Source organism: Canis lupus, chromosome 3, assembly GCF_011100685.1.
Source record: "Canis lupus familiaris isolate Mischka breed German Shepherd chromosome 3, alternate assembly UU_Cfam_GSD_1.0, whole genome shotgun sequence".
NCBI classification, from domain to species: domain Eukaryota; kingdom Metazoa; phylum Chordata; class Mammalia; order Carnivora; family Canidae; genus Canis; species Canis lupus.
Window position 1 is genome coordinate 24329635 of NC_049224.1, and position 25536 is coordinate 24355170.

Below are 25536 nucleotides of genomic sequence, written 5' to 3' on the forward strand. Positions count from 1 at the left end.
AATGTTCCTTATATTGAACCTAATTCACAAGGTTGCAACTTTAAGTCATTTTTTAAAATTTATTTTTTATTTTTTTATTGGAGTTCAATTTGCCAACATATAGCATATCACCCAGTGCTCATCCCGTCAAGTGTCCCCCTCAGGGCCCGTCACACAGTCACCCCAACTAAGTCATTTCTTCTTTTTATGAATTCAGTAGAAATAAAGAACCTTTCGTCTATCCATAAGCTATTATTTACTGAGCACCTACTCTGAGCACTGTGATAAAAGCTTTATACATTAACTTACTTCATCTTCATACCATGATTAAAAAATAAGTATTCAATTGTCTCTATTTCAAAGAAGAAGAAACTGAAACAGAGGTAAAGCCTTGCTCAGATCTCACAACTAGTAAGTGACAGAGCTGGGATTCAGTTGATATCCTTCCTGTTCTTAATTACGGGGATCTTAACTGCCTCCCAAGACTGCTCTCTCAGCATTGTCCTTACCAATCCAAAATAACTCCAATCCTTGACTCAATTTTCTGAATTCTATGATCATCTCAACCCTATTCTAAATGCTTTCAAACTTTTCCAAACCTATGTTTCCAGGGAACCCAAATTAAATTTCCTAATAAGGAACACTCTTAATGCTTTCCAAAACTACCTCACCAGGAAACACAGATTAAACTTTCTAATACGGATTATTTTGTGATTATATTATCTTACTTTTTAGATTTCCTATTTTAGAATCTTAATTCCATTAATTTCTTGGTAACAATGTTCTGTTACTGAAACATGGCTAATAAGCCACCACAATGTCTAGACCATTTCCAAGAACACAGGCTAATACTGGAATCCTGGCTCGTGGATATAGCTAATATAATTGTTGTACATTTACTAGGTTTTTTTTAATAGAACTGAATACTATATTCATATGTATAACTGTGCTATAATCGTCATCTTAGAACAAGAACCAGATTAGCATTTTTTCCTCTCCTAAACTAGCTGGATTTAATAGAGTATAATTATTTGAGTTTTATAAAGAAATTCATACCTCAGAATGAATATGACATTATAAAACAAGGAAGAAGAAAAAAAAGAGGGTTGATATTCCATCAACTAAATATCTTCCATTTTAAATGACTAAATTAAAACAAAATTAATTATCTTGTAAACTACGCTTCATTTTATACTTAATTGACTTCTTCATTAGACCATCTGGAATCATTTGGCTTCTGATCTAATGTTATTGTACCTTAGTTCATAACTGGTTGTGTGTTCCATCATAGGCATTCTTAATGCATCAATATCTCTAGTTTTTACTGTCTCTCTCTCTCTCTCTCTCTCTCTCTCTCTCACACACACACACACACACACACACACGTGGCTGTCAAAAACAATAAAATATAGGTGATAATTACGATACCCATGAATATGGTAATAAAGCTGTTTTATGAGGAAATCTGGCTTAATTTCAAATAATCTGGTATCAATGTGGCAATTGAAACATCAGATGCAACTTTATTTAGTCAACTTTCCCCAAGAATTTGTATCAATTCAAAGTTTAGCCAATGGTCTTTACTTCCAAGAGAGGCATGCTTCAGTAAAGGAAGGAGAGAGACCTTTACAAGATCTTGCGATCTTCCTCATATATCCCCAGTCATAAGGGCCTCTTTAATCTCTTCAACAACATCAGTCCAATTTCAGGTCAACAGAGAAAAAAATCAGTATCCAAAGATTTGCAAATTATTCCAAGGGACAAAAAACAAGGAAGAAAACATTTCCAGAATAATGTCACTGTAAACATACTGAATATCCTTCAGAACTGTCAAATTCCTTCTATAAAACTAATAAAGCCTTGTTACTCTGCTCACCAGAAATTTCAGTGTGCTTCAATTAGTATTTATACTGATTCTTCTTTCTCTTTCAACTTTTATGCACCCAAACAAAAACATTCAAATTCTGTATGTATACGTATATTTTATATTCAAAATCCTATATATATATGTATCACATATATATCATAGGTTGGATTTTGTATATTTTCCCTTTGTACAAAAATGGAAATGATTATTATCTGAGATTCTAATTTAAAAAATACATTTACAGTGCTAAAGGATAGTTATAATAAGAATGTTAAGACGTTAGGGAACCACACTTAGGGAGCCCTCTGGTAAGCCAGCCTTCTTATTCAAATTTAATCAGGGCATTAGGAAAATATAAGCTGCTTAGTTTGTAGTTTTTAGTCTCTGAGGTTGTTATTCAATTCATAGAATCATAGAATTTTAATGTTGAAAGGGACTGTGGAAATTATCTAATCTAACCTTTTTATTTTACACATAAGAAAATTGAGATTATCCTTCCACTATGTACCGAGCCAAAACTGAAAATAGAATTCAATTCAATACTCCTCTTTATATATTTAGACTTTAAGCTGCCTGCTAATAGAAATGACACTCCAGTTCAAAACCCCCAGACACTTCTGTTTCATGTGTCTATAATAAAACTGCATCGTGTCCCTTTGATGCCATTCTTGAACTCATACTTGTCTTTAGAGCCTCTTACTCAAGCCAAGTGAGAAATGACAGTGCCAAAATCAATCAGGCTCGAAGCATCTTATCTGGCTTCACATCCCTAACAAGTAGCAGAGTACCAAGCATCCAGTCGGTGATTTCTTGAATGAAAGAATGAACGAATGAATGCTCTGAATGCTAGCGTAGCAAAGTTAACAGGAGAAGAAGTAAAACCTGAGACTCCCTCCTGGGCTAGTTGAGGCTATTTAGTTGAGCTTCAGGGTGTTTATCAGCACTAGGATGCACAGTGGTTTGTCATCACAGGATTTTACCTGAAGTTCTCACCCTTACAGCTTTCTATTCTTAATGCTCTAAAAGCGTATTGGAAACAGTCCAACAGCAGCATGCCTGAGAGAAAACCTGCCATTAACTGAAGACATTTCTAACCTGCATAACCATTTGCACACTCCTCCTTCTCTTTCCACTTTAATTTAAGCTTATTTCACCACAATCATACGGTCATTTAGACTAAATGCTCTTGTCTGGAATCCAAACAAGCATGAAAACTTGCTCAACTCCTACGTGTTTCCAGTCTTTCTTCAATTTTCTTAGTTCGAATGAAGCTTGAGAAATGTAAACATCGTACCATCCAGGTGGTCCACGTAGCAGTACACATCGTAAGTCTCATGAGGCGAACGGAATCCGTAGGTCCTGACTCCTTCCTTCCCCATCATATCTCCGTAACAGCCTACTCGGGGAGCCCGGATGGGATATCTGGGGAAATAAAGGACTATTAAGTAGCACTTTATTCTTACTCTCAAATTAATAAATTGACAGCCTGTGGCCCCCAGACCTCTCACCTGACGGTCTGATCAGACAGCCAGCCTGCATCACACTGCTCAAATCCATCTTCGTAGGCAGCATAGAGCTGCTCTGGGGTTGCTATGACTGCTCCAATATCCAAACAAGCCTTCTGTGCAGCCTCAAAATTCAGTGTATACCTGCTGGTTGCCGCTCTGTAGTGAAACACAACCCCTGCAAAGAGCAGTGAACAATCATGGGCATGTTCAAATATCCCACCATACTTTGCAAAGTTTCCTACGGAGCAATATATCAAATTAATCGCTCACATGGTAGTAACACCATGGTGATTCTTTATTTTCACTTGATGAAGCATTACACAAAATTATGGGGATGTGAGGAGCCCCAGAAAAGCCGTTCACCCAGGTGTCCCATTCTGTTCCATTAGAAAGTTTTCTAGCCAGGAATTTTCTGTTCTCATGAAAACAATCTAAGAAAAAGACTTAAGCCATTAAATCCCAAGTGGTGGACAGTTGTTCTGATCACAGGTAGTATTCACACTACCATGAGAACACTGGACAACTAAAGGGAGTCGGTGCTGCAGGAGACACAAAGAGTTAAGACAGCCACAAGATCAATTTGCCCTACTTCATGGGCACCTATTGAGGTGACTCACCTTCTATTGAGTCACCCCGAGGCTGACTCAATAGAAGTACATGGAACATTCACCTATGCCACTTCCTCCAAACATAAAACATGAAGATATCTACTTCCAAAAAACAATGGAAAAGATGGAAAAGACAATGGCCTATGTATGAGTGAGAAGGCTTGTTCCAATCCCTAATTTGTTAATCTCCCTCCACCATAAAGTGTAACAAATGTTGCTTATGTTATCTGATATGAAAGTCAAATTATGTAAAGGCTTTAAAAATGTTGGATAGGCTAGTAGTTACTTATTCACCGTCTGACTAGCATAACTGAGGGCTTTCACTAAGACAGATAAAATATACCATCAATTTTTGTCCTGAAGAAGGCCTGAAATAAAGTTCCCGAGACTCTCCTGAGTTGAAGCTAGGCATCTTGGCACTTGTCTCAAATTCCACTTTACTGTATGTTAGGATTTGCATAATCTAGTGGTTCTTGAACTGTGCTCTGTGGTTCAGGGAATTGTCAATGGGCTGAGGGAAGGATGGTAGGGGGGTTGGTCCCCTCCCCCAACTTCAACAAGAGCACCTCCATTTTTAATTGGAGAAAACATGATGACTCATTTTTATAACACTACAAAATAAGTCAAGGTAAAGTGCCTGGGAAGTCCCTAAGAAATAGAAATTGGGGCAACTGGGTCTTATGATTGAGATTTTTTTTTTCTTTAAGATTTTATTTATTTATTCATGAGAGACAGGCAGAGACATAGGCAGAGAGAGAAGCAGGCTCCATGCAGGGAGCCTGATGTGGGACTCGATCCCGGGACTCCAGGATCACACCCTGAGCCAAAGGCAGATGCTCAACCGCTGAGCCACCCAGGCATCCCGCATTAAGATTTTATTAAGAGTCTTAAAAAATAAATAAATAAATAAATAAATAAATAAATAAATAAATAAATAAATAAAAGAGTCTTATCACAAGGGCACCTGGGTTAGGATTCTGACTCTTGATTTGGGGTCAGGTCATAATCCCAGGATGGTGAGATGGAGTCCCACTCCGGGTTCCATGCTTAGTGCTTGGGCTTCTCTCCTTCTCCCTCCGTCTCTCCCCTCACTTGCATGCATTCTGTCTCTCATAAACAAACAAATTTAAAAAAAAAAAAGATTGTCTATGACCACTTTTTTGTTGTTGTTGTTGTTATCCAGAATGAACTTTGGTTTCCAAGATACCTCCCACTCTCATTTTATTCTTAATAATTCCATGAGGTTGACGACAATCTATATCCCACAGCCAGACGAGACTGTCTTCCACATGCCCATTATCTCCTCCCAAAGACAGGTATATGCTAATAAAATAACTACAGGGGTCAGGCTAGCCATGTTGTAGATGAGCACTTCTGAAAAGTGTCAACACAAGAAGACCAGCACAGGCACCAAGTAGATGTACTGATAATTAACATTAACTTTCCCATTTCTGATATTGCAATGGAAAATTCATCGAACGCCTTTCAGAAAATTTGTACCTCTACAGAACTACGTTAAAACTGTCAGGAAGTATATATCGTGCTATCTGGTAAGTATGAGGTAGTTTATGATGATCTCTAAGGATTAGCAAGAATTTGAATGGTTTTAAATTAGTCTTATGTCGATCAAAGCTTCAAATGGTCCTCTTGGTAATTAAAAATCTTCCCTGTGCACTGAAGACTGGCAGTAAGGGGGCATAAGAGGGCCTCCAAGAGCAGGGCAGGGCGTATCAGCGGGTGTAAGTATCTGCAATTGTTGGGATAATTTGAAGACCTCATGGGGCTAAGGAGATTAAGTAGAGGATTTTCATTGTTTCAGAGGGGCAAGGGGCAAATCCACTGCTAATTCTTTAACGATGAAAATAGTAAGAAGTTGTTAAACTCCTTTTGGGATTTTAAAAACATAAATATAAATTTATACATAGTGAGTACCTACCACTACTATATATATATTTATTTATAATTCATTAATAATCTATATGCTTATACAAGATATAAATATAACACACACACATAGAAACACACACACACAAAGAGAAATAGGAGAACATCAGTAGAGCAAAACAATCCTAGGCTAAGATAAATAATAAAAAACGCTAAAAGAATGAAAAGCCCAGGTTACTTAGTGAATGCATGGACAACATAAAAACAGATTGGTAGGAGAGAGTAACAGAATCTGAACATAAAAGGATGTACAGAAAATTAATTCATTGCATCTGAAATTCAAAGTATTTCCTTTTGGCTACACAAGAAAGTTTTAATAAAACCCTTTGTATATATTTCTGAAAGGTAAATATTTTATAGGGAATGGAGGGATGGAAGAAAAATCTGTTTCATCATGTCTGGGTATTAGAATTGTGCTTAATAACTTGCCAAAATATTCTGTTTCCAAGAGCTATGGTATTATGTGTGTACCCAATTAAAGCGATTTTTCTTTGCTTTGTTTCCTAACTTAAATTCAAATGACATATAAACCACCACTGAAAGAGGGCTAAAATGAAAATGCCTCATCGCAAGACTTAATATATAACAGCTAGTGTATTGACCTTTAAAAAAATTTTCACTGAGTTTTATTTTGATCCAATTCGAATGTTTATCAAGTCCTGGCCTTTCTAAGGCACTGTGATACGCACCATGATACTTGTTAGGCACCTTAATTCTCCAATTTATATTTCTTAAAAAACAAACTCAAAGATTTTTATAATCACGCTAGGACAGTGAGAAAAAAAGAAGAAAAGGGTGTGTGTGTGTGTATATGTGCATACACACACACTGTAAATATTAAACTGTCGATCAGCCTTCATGGTATCAAAAATGATCACTGACAGGTCTCAATAATGAAGTAATAATTCCTGAACTATTTCTCATGGCTTGAGGTAGTCATCATTTCCATGATACTGCACTTCACTGTATTGAATCAGTGACATTGCTGTGCCAAAAGGTCACCTTCCTTGACCCTTGAAGAAATAACAGCTCATGTCTGGTGAAAGGCACGAACTGTTGAAACGACTGTTTCTTGCACTTGTCTAAGTGTGAACTACAGTTACTTCGGGTGCTGTTTCACAACACTTCTGGACCAGGCGTCATGTTACACTACTGTCACAGTTTGGAAAGCCTTACCGTCCACCGCCAACGATACCGTGTCTTGTGTGTCTTCAATCCCGTACATGACGTCGCAGCGGTACTGGCCCGCGTCACTGGCACGCAGTTTGACCATGGTGAGGGAGGCATCACCCACCACCTCAGCATGTGTAGGCACGGACACCCTTCCTTGATAGCCCTGACCAATCTTGACATTCCCATTTTGGGCTACAAGGACGGTAGTCTCCTTCAAATCCTTTCCATTCTTGTCCAATTCAATCTTAGACCATTTGATTCTGAGAAATTCGCTGGAGGTGTTGTAACTGGGCGGTAAGGTAGGCATAGTGGAAAAATGGCAAGGTAGGTTGACTTTTCCAGACAGGGAGCCCTTAACAGGTGGGCTTTTTTCCACTTTGGCTAGAAGAAAGAAAAAATACCAAATTATCAGTCCTTAACCTCAACTGAGTCTATTCAATAAGTGAATGGATCAGAAACCTTACCTTCCTTTGGTTGCATCTTCAATATGTGAGATAATTAGAATGATTATATATACAAAGAATAGTACACAATTTTTAAAAAATATTTTATTTATTCATTCATGAGAGACACACACAGAGAGAGGCAGAGACACAGGTAGAGGGAGAAGAGGGCTCCATGCAGGGAGCCCAATGTGGGACTTGATCCCGAGAATCCGGAATCACACTCTGGGCTAGAATCAGACACTCAACCGCTGAGCCACCCAGATGTCCCAAGAATAGTATACGATTTTACGAACGTTTTACAATGAAGACAGGGATTGATAATGGTCAATTTTTATGTACTAAAAATATGGCATTTACTTTGAAGTATTTGTAACTTAGTGTTCAACAGAAAAAAACAAGCGATAGAATAAGGCATATATAGGGAGGCAAGCGATCAAGGGCAAAAGGAGACTAGAATCAGTAATGCAGATTTGAAAGACTGGACCAATGTTAGGAAGAGCAGTTGAAGGACAAATTTACATCTATGGGGTCAGGAGAGGAAAATCATTTAAGATAACTGCCATATTACCTTAGAGCAAATGAAAATAAAATGCAAACAGGAAGTGAAAATTTTAAAAAGTACCTCAGTAGACTGAAGCAGGAGGAAGTCTAACAGTTGAAGAACCTTCATTTGGTTCAGTGTTTGAACCAAAGGCTTTCATCATAATGACAAACCCAGCTGCAAACACTTTGCAGTGAAACACTGACCCTCAGTTGTATCCTGGGGGGTGGAATTTTGGTCTGTTCACCTAACCCACCTGAAGTATTAATCTGAACAATGTCCTTCTGTTTAAGCCCTAAACTTTTAATGAGAATGAACACCTCGACTGCAATTTAACACTATCACATGTAAAAGAAATGGTTTTTTACAGGAATCCATCCCTCTTTCTCTTCTTTCCTCCCCATTTTCCAGTTCCTGCTAATTGGCTAGATAATGTGTTGGCAATAACAATAGAAATTACGGGGATGCCTGGGTGGCTCAGCTGTTGAGCATCTGCCTGTGGCCCAGGGCATGAGCCTGGAGTCCTGGGATCGAGTCCCACGTTGGGGTCCCTCCAGGGAGCCTGCTTCTCCCTTTGCCTGTGTCTCTGTCCCTCTCTCTGTGTGTCTCTCATGAATAAATAAATAAAATCTTTAAAAACAACCCCAAAACAATAGAAATTATGTTGACACATAAGCAATCTTCATGAAAATATGATGAACAATAGTAGCCTGCAGATGGAGTGAAATAATAATTCCTAATTAAAGTGATGTGTGTCTAACAATTAGTGTATTAGTAGTCAAGGTATCGGTAACACACATCTGAATATAGCCATTCATTGGAAATTATTTAGCTGTCAACATGCACTGAGGATTCAGTGGGCTATAAGTTATTTTGAAAATTGCAGGACGATAAGGAGATACTGTGGAGTTTAAGAAAAAAATCATCTCTATTGTTAAAGACTGATATTTAACTTCAAAAAGACTGGTCTATAAAACCTTTCATATGATACAAATAAATCTAAAATAATCAATACAGTATTGTATATATAGTATTTCTGACAGAAATCTCTTACATATTTCTCATTTATTATGGTTATTGCTGTCATGCACTTGTTTATCATCTTACTAATCTATATATAACCTGTCCCAAAACAGGATTGAAGGCACTTAAAATTAAATAAAAATAAAATAAAGTATACTATTAACTGCACTAAGTTATTAAGATCATCCTCTTCTTGGAGTATAATATCAAGGGAACAATTCCATTCTGTTTAATCCTTGGCTTACAAAATAGATTCTCTTACATAAAGCTGACCCTCAGAGTGAAGCTAGTCCAATCCCTTACTAAGGATTCTCCCCTGAGAGGAAGTGACATTCAACCTCCCAGCTGCCTGGTGACAGACCTGGGTGAGAAGGCATGTCTCCTCAAAACTAATCAAGGCATCTTTCAGCTTTGGTATTTATTGGTTTCTTCCCCTGTCCCTAGTTCCTTTGCAAAGTCTAGACCCATTCTATTTCTATCCCATCCTATTTCTTTAATTGCTATCTACACTGACAGCTGTTAGTAATTTCATGATCTTTTAAATAAATCTATAAACTCCACAGGGTGCTCCCTACCTGATTCATAATCCTTTAATTTGGGCCCCATTAGGGAAATGAAAACAAAGTTTGTTTTGTTTTGTTTTGTTTGCCAAGAATAGGGGTTCTGAGAAGGGAAGGGGTGAGAATTCTGTGATCTAAATTCTCCTAATTTACATTTATCATATGTCCTAGGAAATCTCTTCTTCCTTCCTGGAGAATTATTTAGATGATTAACTGCACCATGAACAAAGTATTGCTCTTTTAATGCAGCATAAACAGCTTTACCATCAACCTCAATTATGATAAAAATGATGAGATTCTTTATCATCTCCTTAAAAATGAGCTTAAGATAAACTAACGTCCAATCCCATAATATGTATTACTAAATTATAATTCTTTTCATAATTTTAGATGTGTAAAGGCAGAAACAAGATTCAGTCCAATCTATCCAGTTGGGTGGCTTTTGAAACTCAGAGCATTGCTCAATAACTGTGCTGTTATGAAAAAAATATATTGGAACAAAATGATGTCAAAAGGCAAATTTCCCAAGGGTTATTTATTGTGCTAGATGTTTATAGATACAAGAAAATTAAAAGCTTCGGTTGGATATAAATATATATTCATGTAGAATTCAGTCTTAACAACAGGATTAATAAGAAGCTGTGTGGTCAAGTCTTTTGTGTATAAAATCTTGAGTCTTAATGCATGGGTCACAAGAACTAAGTTCACTGAATCTAAATATTTTAAGGAAGAAATTTAGTAGTTCAGAAGATAATGTTTATAGATCATGCATGTTTTTTAAAAAATGCTACCTGCAAGAACTAGTCTGCAATTGTGAACAATGCAAGTAATAAAAATGAATGTTAACAAAAAGTTCACTGTTTCCACTGGATAGTTTGCGGTCAAAATGAGTAGAGTAAGGGATAAAACTCTGAATAATCAATTATCTTTCATTCTCTGTCACTAAATTGTGTGGAGAATGATGTAAATTCCATCTACACAATTTGACCAAACACACACACACACACATACACATCCCTTGGACAAATAAATGTCAGATTGAGAATATGGGAATTTATTACTCTCTCACATGATAAATTATCACTCTCTTGTTCATTCATTTACTCATAACTGTGCATCACTCATTCACTTATATTAGAGGAATATCCAAACAACCAAGTCAACACTAGATAATCAATATAATAGGTATTGTTAAAATGCAGAGCTCTTCATGCATTAAAATAAAGCCAATAACCAGGGGACAAGGTATTCATTAATGTTACTAGTTATTGATCTTTTGAGTGCCTAGGAATAAACAGAAAAAGGCTTAAGATGAAAATACTTGTGTTGACTCATAACAAGTTACTGCAGTGTATCCCACTATGAACTTGGCAAATCTGATTTATATGAATCTTATATTTCAATTTTTACCCATCATATGAAAAACTTAAGCTCTTCTGAAATCAGCCCCCAACCAATTACATCTCTTAATCATGATCACAGATTTACAAAGAACTTGATTCTTGGCATAAAGTATCATACAGTGGTTAAGAGCATGGACTATGGAGCCTGACTGCCTGGGTTCAACTCCAGCCTCCATGACTAATCTTCTATAGCTATGCCTCCAAAGCTTTTAATGGTACACTTTCCTCATCTGCCAAATAGGGAGAAGAGAAGCATCGCATCTGTCTCATTGAAGAGTTGAGATTCAATAAATTAGGCAAAATATTCAGAAGAAGGCCTGACATGGAGAAATTATTCAGTATCACTACCTACTATTACTATTTTAAAATACTGCCAAGGAGCTATATTGTGTTTTTTCCCCCCTATTGTTTGTGTGAGTTCTTTTAAGCAGAAAGTCTGAAATCTGTTTTAAGAGTCCCTCAAGGTTCTCCCACTCTTCTCTCTATTATTCCCCTTCTGTTACTACCCATCTAAACCAGCTCCATTTTCCATATTTCCCTTCTGTGTTCTCTGTTGTCACTGGAGGATATTATCCTTCCCTGTCTGTGACCTTCACTTTACTTCCTGAAAACAATGAAGAAGACACCACCTGGGCTGTTCACAGATTGGTGGAGTCTAAACTCTGACAGCCATCTTGGTCATTCACATCTTGGTTTAAATGTTACTTATTCAAAGAGGTCTTCCCACCTTCCCCTGACCTGGGCCATTCTTTATTATATCACTCAGTTTTATTTTCATCAACCTGAAAGTACTTGGACTGTTAGTTTACTAGTTTATTGCTTGCATCATGTAAGTAGGAGATTGAGTTTAATGAAATCTAGGACAATGTATGGCTTGTCCACTGGTATATCCCTGGGCACCCATAATGTAACCTGACATATAGAAGGTACTCAAACAATATTGTTAGTGAGTAGATAAATGAATGGATAGGGGAATGGATGGATAAATGAAATGATACTTAAGTTTTGCGTCTTCAAGAGTGAATTAAAGAGGAACTGTAGAGAACAGGAGAAGGGACTGCCAAGCAGGAATTACAAGTAGAAAACCAAGGAATATTGAAGTCTATGTGTGGAATTGCAAATTAGTTCAGAAAGTCTGAAGTATAGAGTAAGGGTGAGAAAGAAGTGGAGGCTGAGTCTAGAGAGGAACAGATCATTGAAATTCAGGGCAGTATCTTACCTCATGGAATATGGTCCAGGAATTTGGAATTATAGAACCTTCATTAGGCAGATATATAATTTAAAGCTGAGAAAGAACCGTGCATGTGCACTTACCCAGTTACTTTGAGAAAAGTGAAGCAAAGCAAAGCAAAGAAATATAGGTGTGGGTAAAAACTTGGCTCTTAGCCTGTTCTTTGTCTTTTTGACTCTTCTTGTACTCTAGCCTCCTGAGGGTTTGATAGGCTTTCTTTTCTTTACAGGAAAGTCCTTGAGTATATTGAAGAAGATGGATTTTAAATAAATGCCCAGTGCCATATATGAGCCTTTTTGCAGCCTGAAAGTAATCGGGGAATTTACTGAAAACCTACTTGCCTCTTTAGCATCCTGTTCATTATTTCATTTTGATTGATTGATTGAAAACCATTTATTAAATAAAAAATATTTTAGCTGAAAGTGTTCAGCACTATAAGACAATGAACAGATAAAAAATTATTTTAGTGACACCATATTGCCATTCCATGCCCTGATACTTAAATTTTTATTTCACTAAGCACCAAAGAAATTATCACACTCACCTTTATGTAGCGCATGGGCTGCTATTAAGGTAGAGCACATCCATAAGATGCTCTTTATATTTATCAACATCTTGTCCTAGAAATGAAGAAAAACACAAAGAAAATCATAAGCATTCAGGTTTGTGGTGGGCCAGAGATCATATGCTATTTGTGCAGCGTATGTAATAAGAGTACAAAGACTAGCTCCTCTTAGATTGTAAAAACAAGAGAGAATTTGTAATAGGAAAAGTCATCCTGACACTTTAATTATTAGTTTGACTCTCACTCAGTGTAGTAGCTACTAAAATAATCCCAGAACCCACTTTGGGAACATATAACAATATGGATGTGTGGGGTGGCCACGACTGGGTAGGCTATAGAAAGAACAATTAACCACAGCCAAGGAACTAGTGGCTAGGAACTGGCACAAAGAGGGAAGGGTGACCACAGTGTCAATTTAGAAACAGGAAGCTGGTCACAGGGTACAAGAAGATGAAGGAACAATAGGGAGAGATGTTGAAAGAAGGGGAATCATATCTAATGTGAGGTGAAGGAACATGGTGGTGGTTCCCGCATTTGGTATCAAAATAGGGAATAAGGGCTTCAGCAGGCTTTTTAAAGCACAGACTCAATTTAGTTTCTAGGAGGCTGAACAAACAAAACAGATGTATTATAAGGAGCTGTTAATTACAAAAAGACCAGTGCTTGCCATGAGTCTTAAAGCAGTTCCAACAGTTCTAAGGTCTGAAGGGTGAAAAAAGAAAGAAAACACTCTGTTCTGAGAGTCAAGAAACCCTGCCCTGGCTTTGCCATTAATTTATTGTGTGCCTTTGGGGAAGACATTTAACAGTCTGGGTCTCAGAATGGTCCCTTCCAGCTCGAGTTTCTACGAAGCTGTAATTATAAGGCGGATAAGTACCAGTGTCGGGGACCATCTGGAAAGCAAAGAGCCAATCTCAGAAGAACTGCAGATTATTTGATCCCCATGCTTGTTCCCTTCTCAGTTACATTTAGAACTATTCTGTAACAGCCATTGTTGGTTGGCTATCTGGTAACCAACCATTCCTCTTTCTCCCTTCTAACCAAACTGTGATTCCATTCTCCTGTCTACCCTCCTTCACCCAGCCATACCCTTTAGAGGAGCCTAAGTCAAACCCAGCCCAAGGGAATGATCCTGATTATCCTAAGTCAGTCACACTCTCCCATTCCTCTAGCCAATGATTGGTTTTGGATGAGTAGATGATGCAGTTTTAACTGATGAGATGTGAGGGGAGGAGGTGGTGGTGGGGATGCTCCTGGGAAAGGTGGAGGTGGAGGGGATGGTGGAGGTGGAGGTGGAGGTAGGTGGAGGGGATGCTCCTGGGAAAGGTACATTCATTAAATAGAAAGAAAGGAAGAGATGGTTGCTTTTCTTCATTGACACAATAGGGTATTTTTTCTCCTACTGTTATGTCATCTTGCATCCATGAGTGTGTAAGATAGCTTCTGGGGATGAGGTTAAGAAAGAATCAGGAGAGCTGGGGCTTAAGCCCTCAACCATTCAGCCTGGAGTAGGCTGTACATCTGAACTTTTTCTATGAAATAATAAACCCAATATAAATTTGTTATTTATACCCAATAAAATGAGGGATTCTTGTTACTTGCAGCTGAAGGTACGGACACATTTGAAATGGTGTACTAAATAACTTCCTAATATCTTCCTTAGAAAGTATATAAATTCTGGATGATTTAGGAAATCTAGATTGAAAAGAAGGAAATGCTATAAGAATCAAGTCCAGTTTGGGTTCAAGTTTGATTTCATTATTATGACATTACTCTTTTTTTCCATGATATTCTCCATTTGATTGCTTTTATTTTATTTATCTTGGAATAAGTGTTAGAAGTTCTCTACAACAAAATCCTAAAGAGCATCTTTTAAACTTAATAAATTATGTATCTATTTTCCATCTCTAAGCCATTGACAACTCACAATGAAAAAGCACACAGTTGATAATCCTTGATACAGATTAACCTTGAAAATTAAGTTTATTATTCATCATACCATTACTGGGATATATAGTAGACACTATTAAACACAAACTAGAAATTTTGGTTTTTACATTCCTTCTTTTTTTTAGATTCTATTTATTTATTTTTAAAGAGACAGAGAGAGAGAGAGAGAGAGAGAGAGCCAGGGGGAGGGGGAAAGGAAGAAGCAGATTCCCTGCTGAGCAGGAAGCCCCACGTGGGGCTCGATCCCAGAGCCCTGGGATCATGATCTGAGCCAAAGGCAGACGCTTAACTGACTGAGCCACCCAGGTGCCCCATTTCTGTATTTCTTACAAATACTACAGCAACTAGGAAGTATACACCTTATATTTCAATGTTATTACAGTATTTCAGAAAAAAATTAAAGATCTCAATTCCACATATTATGTAGTTTAAAGTTGCCAAGGTGAAATTTCAGGTTGTATCATAAAAAAATCTATTAAAGAGGGATCCCTGGGTGGTGCAGCGGTTTGGCGCCTGCCTTTGGCCCAGGGCGCGATCCTGGAGACCCGGGATCGAATCCCACGTCGGGCTCCCAGTGTATGGAGCCTGCTTCTCCCTCTGCCTGTGTCTCTGCCTCTCTCTCTCTCTGTGACTATCATAAATAAATAAAAAATTAAAAAAAAATCTATTAAAGAAAATGCATTCTTTCAGTATTAACTGAATCTAAGAAACTTTTTATAAATATACTTATAAACAATAATGTCCTATCATAATTAGAGAAAAAATTGTCCTCAGTTTTTTTTTTTTTCTTTTCTTCAAGAAACTTTTATTTTCTAAGCATAATGTTAAGTCCGGTCTCAACTTGAATTTAAGTTCTGAATCCTCTACTAATACTCTGTGATTTCGGGTAAATTACTAGCTCTCTCATTTTCACTAGCTTCTTTATTGTGAAAAGTAGTACTTAACTGTTGAATGTGAGGATTGATAAAATAATGCATATGAAATATAGCTCAAGAATACACAGTGTATTCAGTATTCAATAAAATTACTAGCTAATTCAGGATTTTTTACAGATGTTCTCTTCCTGCTTTCATATCACTAATAGTAAAAAGAAAAGTATTTGAAGCTCTTGGATTTGAAAGTTATGACTTGGGTTACCACTATAGAAGCAATGGGTAAGTTTATGCTTATAAGACAATCCCCTATAACTTTTGCTAGGTGCTTTGAGTCATTACTTGTAAACATGTTTTATCCCCTCTGTAGAACAGTAGGCTCTGTAGAACGGACCTAATATCACATTCAATTTACTAATTCCTGTAATATTTCCACAGGGTCAGCTTCAGAGTAGACCCTTGTGGAAGGTTTATAGACCAAATGCAGGATCACTGCCTCCATTTCTTATTCTAAGAAATGGCACTTTAGAGCAAAGTGCCAACCTCTTGAATATGGGCAAGTAAGCTAATTACACCTGAAATACATTTAAAACAGTACAGTTGACTATTCATCATGTCACAATGATATCTGATGTTTATCAGTATTTGGAGTGTTGGATCTCATAATAAAATCAGAGACCTTGACCCAGGAATGGGTCTTCTGCATCCTAATTTCCGATCTAAGACTGATACTCAAAGTCTAACTTTTTCTGCCTTGCTCATTCTTATAAAAGTGTCTTTCCTTTTTTTTTTTTTTAAGAGAGGGAGGAAAATGGTCTTTCATCTACATCACGAATATATTCATCACTTGCCTTAAAACTGCCTCAAGACAAGGCTAGGGAAGGAATCCAGTGCATTAAAAATACAAGGGAGAGATCAATCATGTTTTAAATATATTTACATAAGTATATTTGAATAAATTCCCAACATTTAAAAATTGGAGTTGTCATAAGCCTCAGATCACTTTGAAAAATCAGATCAGGGATCCCTGGGTGGCTTAGCGGTTTGGTGCCTGCCTTTGGTCCAGAGCGTGATCCTGGAGTCCTGGGGTCGAGTCCCACATCGGGCTCCTGGCATGGAGCCTGCTTCTCCTTCCTCCTGTGTCTTTCCCTCTCTCTCTCTCTCTCTATCATAAATAAATAAATCTTTAAAAAAAATCAGATCAAACAAGTCTACATACATATTCTTGCTGGCCAGTCATCAGCACTAGGCAAGGAGCAGGCTCTCACCTTGGCTCCATGCACTCAAGGTCATCACTGGCCCCACTGGGCTTCTCATCCATTGCTACTCCTTGCCTGTTCCCTGTAGGGAACCTGAGTTTGCAACACTTGATTTAAACAATGGTCATTTATTTCTTTAGTAAATATCTCAGAATGCTTTTATTGATCTTAACTACCTTAGAATTACATTTCTGTGGACTCTTCCTTGGAGTCTGGGGGCACTCATTCCATTTCTCCAATTCTCTTAAGGCTATGTTCACGTTCATGTTTGTCAAGGCATACTATCTACCTTCTGCATTTAGGCCTTACTAAATAGGAAACTTTCTAAAACGTCCTTTTTTTTTTTTTAGCACCACTCTAACCCCCACTTATATTCTTTCCTCTTCCATGTCAGTCTTGTAAGCATAATCTGCTAGTGATAACAAGTTTGTCTGCATAGAAAGACCTGGGAGATAGGAAAGCCAGTGTCTATATTTAGCCTTCACTCTAGTGAAGTCAATAAGAAGAGGAGAAAGTCATCGAACAATCAAGACACAGTTGGTTGAGGCTGTTTAATTGCCTGGGAGACACAAGAGACAAGGTTAACAGGACACCTATCCATGAGAAATGTCTGCAAAGACGGTAAGCGTCATGCCAAGGATGGGCTGCCTTGACTAATCTTGGGGAAGATCTGCTGAGCAAAGGGTGACTTAAGGACACAGAATTAGCGATTTTGTTTTCTAGTCTTCAAAATCGTTACCCTAGACAACCAGTTGTCTAGGACACCTCAACTACCTTCCATTATTGGTATTATCTACCATTTTGCTCTTTGTGCTTTCTCACAGAAGAATCACTGCAACGCAGAGAGAAATTTCATGGTTTAAACAGGTAATCTTATATATTTACTTCACAGGAGTAACTGTGCCATGTGAATTTATCACTAATCTGTGACTAGATTCCTGAACTGGGACTGAGCTAAGCTTTTTCACGTCATTGTCCTTTAGTACTGCTCTTTTCTCTGCCTGGCTAACCTCTTCCTCATTACTCTTTCTAAAACACTGCACTCTCTATTCCCTTTACCATGCTCTATTTTCATCATAGTGTATATCATTTTACATATTTTATTTGGGGGGGGAGGGTGAAGGATTGTCTTTCTCTACACACCATAATATAAGTTCCAGAAGAGCAATCTATGATGTTTTGTTCATGCTCAGGATACTCAGTAAGTGTTTGCTGAATGAATGAATGAATGGATGAATATGCTCAATTTTTTTTTTTAACCTAATAAGTTGCATATTATAAACACTATCTGGTACATTCCTTTCTTTGTTTAAAATACACTGTACTTCGGAAAATGTTCCAAATCGGCAAATATAGGTTTTTTTGTATTGTTTTTAACAACTGTATAGTTCTCCATTAGATGAATGCAGCATCTTTTATTTCACCACTTCCTATGATAAGCCTTTAAGCTGGCTCCAGATTTTGCTATTAGAAACAATGCTGCAAAGAGCATCTTGTCCATTTGTCTTGGGGGACACTTGTACCAGCATGTATATGACAATATCCAGAAGAGATTTGCTGGGTCAAAGAGTATAAGCATTTTAAAATTTTTCTGGTAGTTATTACCAAATCATTTTGTAAAAAAGATGAGCCCATTTATATTTGCCACAGTAGTATGTGAGAGATCCACTTTCCCCACAACCTGGCTGAAACAAACTCTCATCAAACTTTTTTAAATGAACTGCTGTGATAGATGACAAAACAGTAATAGTGCAATACATCATTGCTTTTTAATTACTATTTCTTTAATTATGAATGAGGCTGAGCAATTTCTCATATGATTAAAAACATATTTGTTCTGCTAACTGCCTATATATCACATTTGACATTTTTGGATAGACTGGGGTCTTTTATTTATTTATAAAAGCTCTTGTTATATCAAAAGAGTTATTAGCTCTTTGTCTCTCATATGTTGCAGATATTTTCCAAATGTGTTGCTTCTTTTTGTGTAAAATAATTTAATTATTATTTACTCATATTTATCAGTCTTTTCTAGTATGGCTTCTGGATTTTATCTTTTGCTTAGAACAGGTTTCTCTACTTCTATGTTATTATTTTAAAAATTCTATAATATCCTCTAGTTATTTTTAATTTAATTTTTTAGAGAGTGACAGAGAACATCCACAAGCAGGGTTGGCGGGGGGGGGGGGGGGGGTGCGGAGGTGGAGGAACAGAGGGAGAGGGAGAGGGAAAGAGAGACTCTTAAGTAGGCTCCATACCCAGGGAAGAGCCCCCCATGGAGCTGGATCTCATGAGCCTCAGATCATGACCTGAACTGAAACCAAGAGTAGGAGGCTTAACTGACTGAGCCACTCAGGTGTCCACTCTTGTTATTTTTCAAATGTCATCTTTACATCTTGTATTTGATCATCTTAACTTTATTTGAGGATAAGAAATAAGGTAGAGGTTGACTCTTATTCTGAGTGGACCAATCACTTGTCCCCAGATTATTTGTTTAATAATCTTTCTTTGCCACTGAATTTCCATGTCTATTTTAGTCTATTTCTGGATTCTGTCTCCTATTCAGTTAAATTAGACAAGTCTTAAGGCAAAATGCTCCTAACTCACTTTATAGATTTAGTAGGAAATACATGATTTAGGTACTAGTGTTTTTATTGAGATTATAGAATTAGATCAATACGAGTCCCATGGATATAATATTAACACCACTTATTTATACAGTTTTCCATTTGCCAAAGCCTTCTCACAGTATTCACCCTTTTGATGTATATAACTGTATATACATTTAATAGATTTTGACATCAAGCTTTTTGATTCAAAGCCTAGTGTTCACTCTACCACACACAGGTAATAGCAACTCAGTGACTTAATAATAAAAAAAAATTATTGCTTACATATTATATATGTGTTTATTATAAGCTCTGTAATCTCATTTTTATAGAAAAATACCTCTTAAAATTCTTAAAAGAATGAGGTAGGATATATATACGTACAGAAATGAGGTAAGTTTAAACCCAGATGTGCATTCATACCCTTTAATAGATGATAGATCTATCCAGAGGAGTTTCAGGAAACATTAAGAGGCAAACATTGAACAAGGACACTTGGCACGGACCATTGAAATACAACCACCTTGGCACATTCAATGATAAGAACCTACCAGAGCCAAAGGGAAAACAAACAAACAAACAAACAAACACAACAACAACAAAAACCCTGGGAGAATATATATAAATATAATATAAATGCATAAATGTATATTTATGTGGGGGTGGAGAGGTGGCTGCAATTTACTGAATCTAGGCTACTAGAGGAGACGGCAAAAATTCACTAATTGAAATGGAGCTTGACCAAGACATTTATCTCTACTTCCTCTTGTTCTGATTCCTAATCAGAGGGAGTACACGTCTTCTGTTTTCTGGTAAAGAAAGTATAGACCTATGCAACAATCAGCATGTTTTCTCAGACTAGAGCAGCTCACCCCAACAATGAACGTTTGTGAGTCCTGTTTTCTCTAGGTGGGTGGTAAAATAATCACCTACTATAGTACAGTCACTGAGTCTTCTCAAGAGAACCCTGTGTCTTGAGAAGTTGGGCTCAGTCACAGGGCAATATCCCATTTTAAATACAGTGTCTAGCGATGTCTGTCCACGAATAAAGGCAACAAAACTGTTTAAACTGCAGTAGAAAAGAAGAGCTTGGTTATATGACTATTGGAAGACAGCCTTGGTGGATCTCTATGTCCTCAAAGGCTCTGATGCTCAATTAGTGACCAATTATCAAACTTATGCATAATAATAAGGTGAGGAAAGAGAGAACAAAGACTATATTTTTAATATTAATAATACCTTTTTTCAGGTCCTTTGCAACAAAACTTACAAGCATGCAGACATAGGGACCTTAGAATATCAGAGACATTCTCTTCCAGTTTGTACGCAAATTGGAGGAAACCTACACCTGTTAACATATGTATCTTAGGGGATTCTTGTCAAATTTCATTTTTTAAAAAATCAGGAAGTACAGTTTAGGAATAACTTTTAATTTATCTACTAGAAAAAAACCAAAAGTTTGCATTCTGACATAAATCCTTTGATGGTCTTGTTCTTATCCTCTTTGCACCACCCACAAGATTAAGGACTGTGGACTTCCTGCTGGAGGAAGTAATTGCTCAATCACTTTGGAATCCATTGGAATCCTTTGCTTTATTAGCTTGGACAAGCACATACAATTGTGAAATATTCCTTTCTTTCCTGAGAGATCGCACTAAAAGTCAGCTCAGCCCTTCTGCTTGATATGCTCTTGCATCCAAGTTACATGTTCTCCCAACTGGAAACCGATTCCATCTCAGAAAACCCCTTGTTGCTCCCACTGAAGCCTTCCCATTTTTATCTTAAACTCACAGCACCCTATTTTAGGACTTCACATGAGTACTTCCATGGCAGGCTTGGCACAGTTGACCAGCAGTACTTAAAATACTTCGGTCACAGCTTTTAGAAGGAGTCAAAAAGAAAGGGAAAGAATATCAATTAGATCTCAGAATTTGAGATCTCAGGGATCCTTAAAACCCTGTTCTTCTGAGGTAAAGCGAAGAAGCGGGAGAGTTTAAAATGCAGCTCTTAGCAGCAGCGTCTAGACTACGCCCCGTTCTCCCAGGTTACGGGCTCAGTCATTTGGTGCACGTGTGCGGAGCTCCCTGCGGGGGCCAGACCCGCGCTGGCGCTGCTGATGCCCCGGGCCGGGGTGCAGTCCCACCCCTGCACCCCTGCACCCCTGCACCCCTTGGGCCCCTCTCAGTCCCGTCAAGCGGCAAGCGTCTGCCATCTAGACCCCCCTTATGACAGTCTGGAACGGGACTACCCTGTACGGTCCTAAAAGCAGTCTTTAAACAGACGTAAACGTATTTAGAAAGTCAATGTATGGACCACAGAAGAAACTTGTGTAATTTTTCTGCCAAAAAAAAAAAAAAAAAAAAAGTTTGCTTGGAGTAAATCTTTACCTCCTCCCTGCTGCATGGCAAAAACTACTACCGCTCCCAAGAAGCAAGAAAAAAAAATCGAACTGTTAGTGTTTAGCAGCTTCAGGACAGAAGTCCGGTAGCCTCCGGTGCCCGCAGCCCAGGGGCCGGGGGCGCGGCCGCCGAGCAACCACCGGTGAGCCCCGCCCCGCCCCGCCCGGGCTAGGCCCCGCCCCCGGGCAAGGCCCCGCCCCCACCGGCCTCCGGGCGGGGCCCCGAGGCTGGCGCTGCGCCTCCGGGCTGGGCCGGCCGCCGGCTCTCCGGAGCGCGTGTCAGCCCGAGTCACGCCCGTCTCGGCCCGGGAGCTCCAGCTCCAGCTCCAGCCCACGTGGCGGCGGCTGGCGGCGGCGGCGGAGCCCGGGGCGCCCGGCGCGTTCTCACTCTGCGTCGGCCGAGCGAGCGGGGGTCGGCCCGAGGCCCCGGCCCCTCTAGGGGCTGCTCTCCCCCCACCGCCCCTCCGTCCCTGCACGCGCTTTGGCCGCGTCTGTGGTCGCTTAACATATGTCTGCAAACGGGACGCGAAATTCGGCCTCACACCTCGAAGCGCACCCTACGGGTCCTCGCCTCCTAGCGACCCTCAGCCCCTTCTCGCTCCTTTCTTCTTTCCTGGTCCCCTTCTTTACGCTTCCCTTCCCTCCCTTCCCTCCCCTCCCTCCCCTTCCCTCCCCTTTCCTCCCCTTTCCTCCCCTTCCCTTCCCTCCCTCCCCTTCCCTTCCCTGCTTTACCTCCCCTCCCTTTCCCTCCGGTCTCCCCTCGACCCCCCTTTCCCTCCTCCCCTCCCTTTCCCTCCCCTCCTCAACCCTTCCCTTCCCTCCCTCTCCCCCTTCCCTTCCCTCTCTCCCTTCCCTTCCCCTCTCTCCCCTTCCCTTCCCTTCTCTCCCCTTCCCTCCCTTCTCTCCCCTCCCTCCTCTCCCTCCCCTCCCCTCCCCTCTCCCCCTCCTTCCTCCCCTCCTCCCCTTTCTCCTTCCCCTCCTCTCCCTTCCCTCTTCCCATCGCCCTCCCCTCCCCTCCCTTTCCCTCCCCTCCTCTACCCTTTCCCCCCCCCCGCCTTCCCTCTCCCTCCCCTCCCTTCCTTTTCCCCTCCCCTCCCTCCCCCCCTTCCCTTCCCTCCCCTTCCCTTCCCCCCTTCTCCCCCTCCCTTCCCCTTCCCCTCCCCTCCCCTCCCCTCCTCTTCCCCTTCCCCTCCCCTCCCCTCCCCTCCCGGCGCGCTCCTGCCCTAAACTTCCACGATGCGGTCTTGACGTTACGGCAGCTTTGCGCGGCCCTTTCTTTGGCGGGACCCCGGGGTGGGGCCGGAGCGCCGGGTCCAAGCGGCCGGGAGCAAAGCGCTCGGGGCCGTTTCCGGAGCGTGCAGCCCGCGCGGGGGCCCGTCCACGCAGCGCAGCGCGGCCCGGCCGGAGCGGGGCCCCCCCGCCGACTCGGGGAGCAGGCTCGGCCCTGCGCGGACGCGCGGCCTCTAGGGACCCCCAGGCCCCGGGTTCACGGCGCGGACCCGCCGCAGGCCCGGGCGGGGGCGCCCTTCACCCTGAACCGCGGCGCGGGGGCGGCTCGCTGGGGGCCCGCGGCGGGGGAGGGTCCGGCGTCCGCCGAGCCCGCGTGGCCGTCAGGGGGCGCCCGCAGCCGCCCGCGCGCCGCGTTCCTGGACCTCTGGGCCGGGCCGGGCCTCCGCACGCCTGCGGGGGGCCGGTCGCGGGGAGCCCCGGGCGGGTCGCTCCGCCCCCGCCGGCCCGCGGGCCCGGAGGCTGGGGGCTCGCAGTGGCCGTGCATCCGTCCGCCGTGGGGAGGGGGCCGGGGGCGAGGACACCGAGCCGAGGCCGGGCGCGGGGCAGGGGGCGGCGAAGATGGAGACGGGGGGGGGGGGGGACACAAAGATGGGAAGGGGCCCGGAGGCCGAGGCGGGCGGCCGTGGGGCAGTGGCGTGCGCCCGCGGGAGGCTCTCCGCGCCGCGCGCACCGCCCTCCCGTGGCATCTCCGGGGACCGGCGGGGCTCGCAGGGGCGCAGCGGGCGGGAGAGCAGACCCTGGGCTGTGACACGGCGGGTGCCGCGCTCCCCGCTGCCTGGCGCACGGGCCTCCGCGGCCGGGGACGCGGACTGCGCGGCGGGGCGGCCCCGCGGCGGCCACCCACCCCGTGCCGGGCGGCGGGGCGCTGCAGCCTGGGCGTCCGCGGGGCTCCCGGGCCGCCGCACCGGCCGGCCGAGTTGCTCAACTCGGGGGCGGGGGAGCTGGAGGGGAAGGCGGACCGCGGGAGCCGGGGCGACGGCGACGGCGCCGGCCCGAGCGGCCCCAGATGCGGGTCCCCGCGCCACCTTTGTCTGCGGAGCGCCCCGAGCCTCCACCTCGCTCCGCGGGGTGACATTAAATTCTTGCACCCCGCCGGGGCTTCCAGGCAAGCTTTTCCCGCCCAGGCGCTCTCCGGGCCGCCGCGGCCCCACCCCCACCCCCACCCCGGCCTCCCCGGCGGCCCCGGGCTCGGCGCGCGGGACAAAAGACCCCGGGGGACCGCGCGGGCCCCGACAGCCCCCGGGCCGCCCCCGCCCCCGCCCCCGCCCCCCGCAGCCTGTGCGGCCGGACGCGGTCGCGGTCGCCCAGGTCCCCCCAGACCTGCCGGGGGCCCGGGAGCCAGGTGGCGGCCGGCGCGGCGGCTTCGGGGACCGGCCCGCTCGCGGGGCCCCCGAGTCCCCATTCAAACTTTTGCCTCGAGCAGGTTAACAAAAAAAAAAAAAAAAAGCCCAAGATGCCAGCGGTCCCTCCAGCTCGGGACCCCACGACTTTTCGCAGGGTTCCCCGCAGTCCCCTTCCCTCCCTTCCCCCAGTTCCGTTAGTCCCTCGACCCCCACCCCATCCCGGGCTTCTTTTGTCTGGATCTTTTTCAGCACCACGGTCCCTCGGCGTTGCTCTCTCCAAACGTCCTTCTCAAAGTTACCTGCATTTTTAAAAGTGCATTTATCTTCCTAACTTCGCCCTCCAGCTGGCTCTCTCTGCCTCAATTAAGCCTTCTCCCAATTACAAGGTACTTCGGTTTTCTAAGCTCTCTCGTTTTTGTTTTTTTGGGGGTTTTTTTCCCTATTTTTTTTTTTTTTTTTTTTAAGGAGGAACAAAAGAAACGTGATTACCTTGAAAGGCGGCTTATTGCAGTTTGGGGCGAAAAAAAATCACCGCAGCGCAGCGCGGAAGGGCTCGGTGTGGCCGGGGCGGGTCACCGGCGTCTGGGCGCCCGGGAGGGGTGCGGAGGTGCGGGGCGGCGCGGGCGGACGCGGGTGGCCGCAGAGCCGGGTCCCAGCGCGGCTCCCAGCGCGGTCCGCGGCCCCGAGCGCTCGCGGCTGTCGCTCCCGCCCGCCCGGAGTTCTTCCCCAGAAAGGCTCGGGGCAGCTCGCCTGCAAGTTCAAATGCGGGTTGTGACACCCATCATCATTATATCACTGTACCGTCAGCACCGAGGAGGAGACTCGGCGAGGAGGAGGAGGAGGAGGAGGAGGAGGAGGAGGAGGAGGAGGAGGAGGAGGAGGAGGAAGAGGAGGAGGCTCATTCACAGGCTCCCGAGGCGCTCGGCAGCTTCAGCCCCTCCTAGGAGCCCGGGCTTGGAAAGCAGGC

At 42.4% G+C, this 25536-nt stretch overlaps 1 protein-coding gene across 1 annotated transcript in view; it reads right to left on the reverse strand.

The window, feature by feature from the left end:
• The window catches only part of VCAN (versican), a 111376-nt gene extending 86167 nt beyond the window's left edge, over positions 1 to 25209 (reverse strand). Inside the window, 5 exon segments of the mRNA XM_038532407.1 lie at positions 3141 to 3268; positions 3355 to 3529; positions 7083 to 7460; positions 12828 to 12903; positions 25059 to 25209. Coding sequence (XP_038388335.1) covers positions 3141 to 3268; positions 3355 to 3529; positions 7083 to 7460; positions 12828 to 12897 — 751 coding nt within the window. The 5' untranslated portion in view covers positions 12898 to 12903; positions 25059 to 25209.
• Positions 25210 to 25536: the final 327 nt, after the last annotated feature.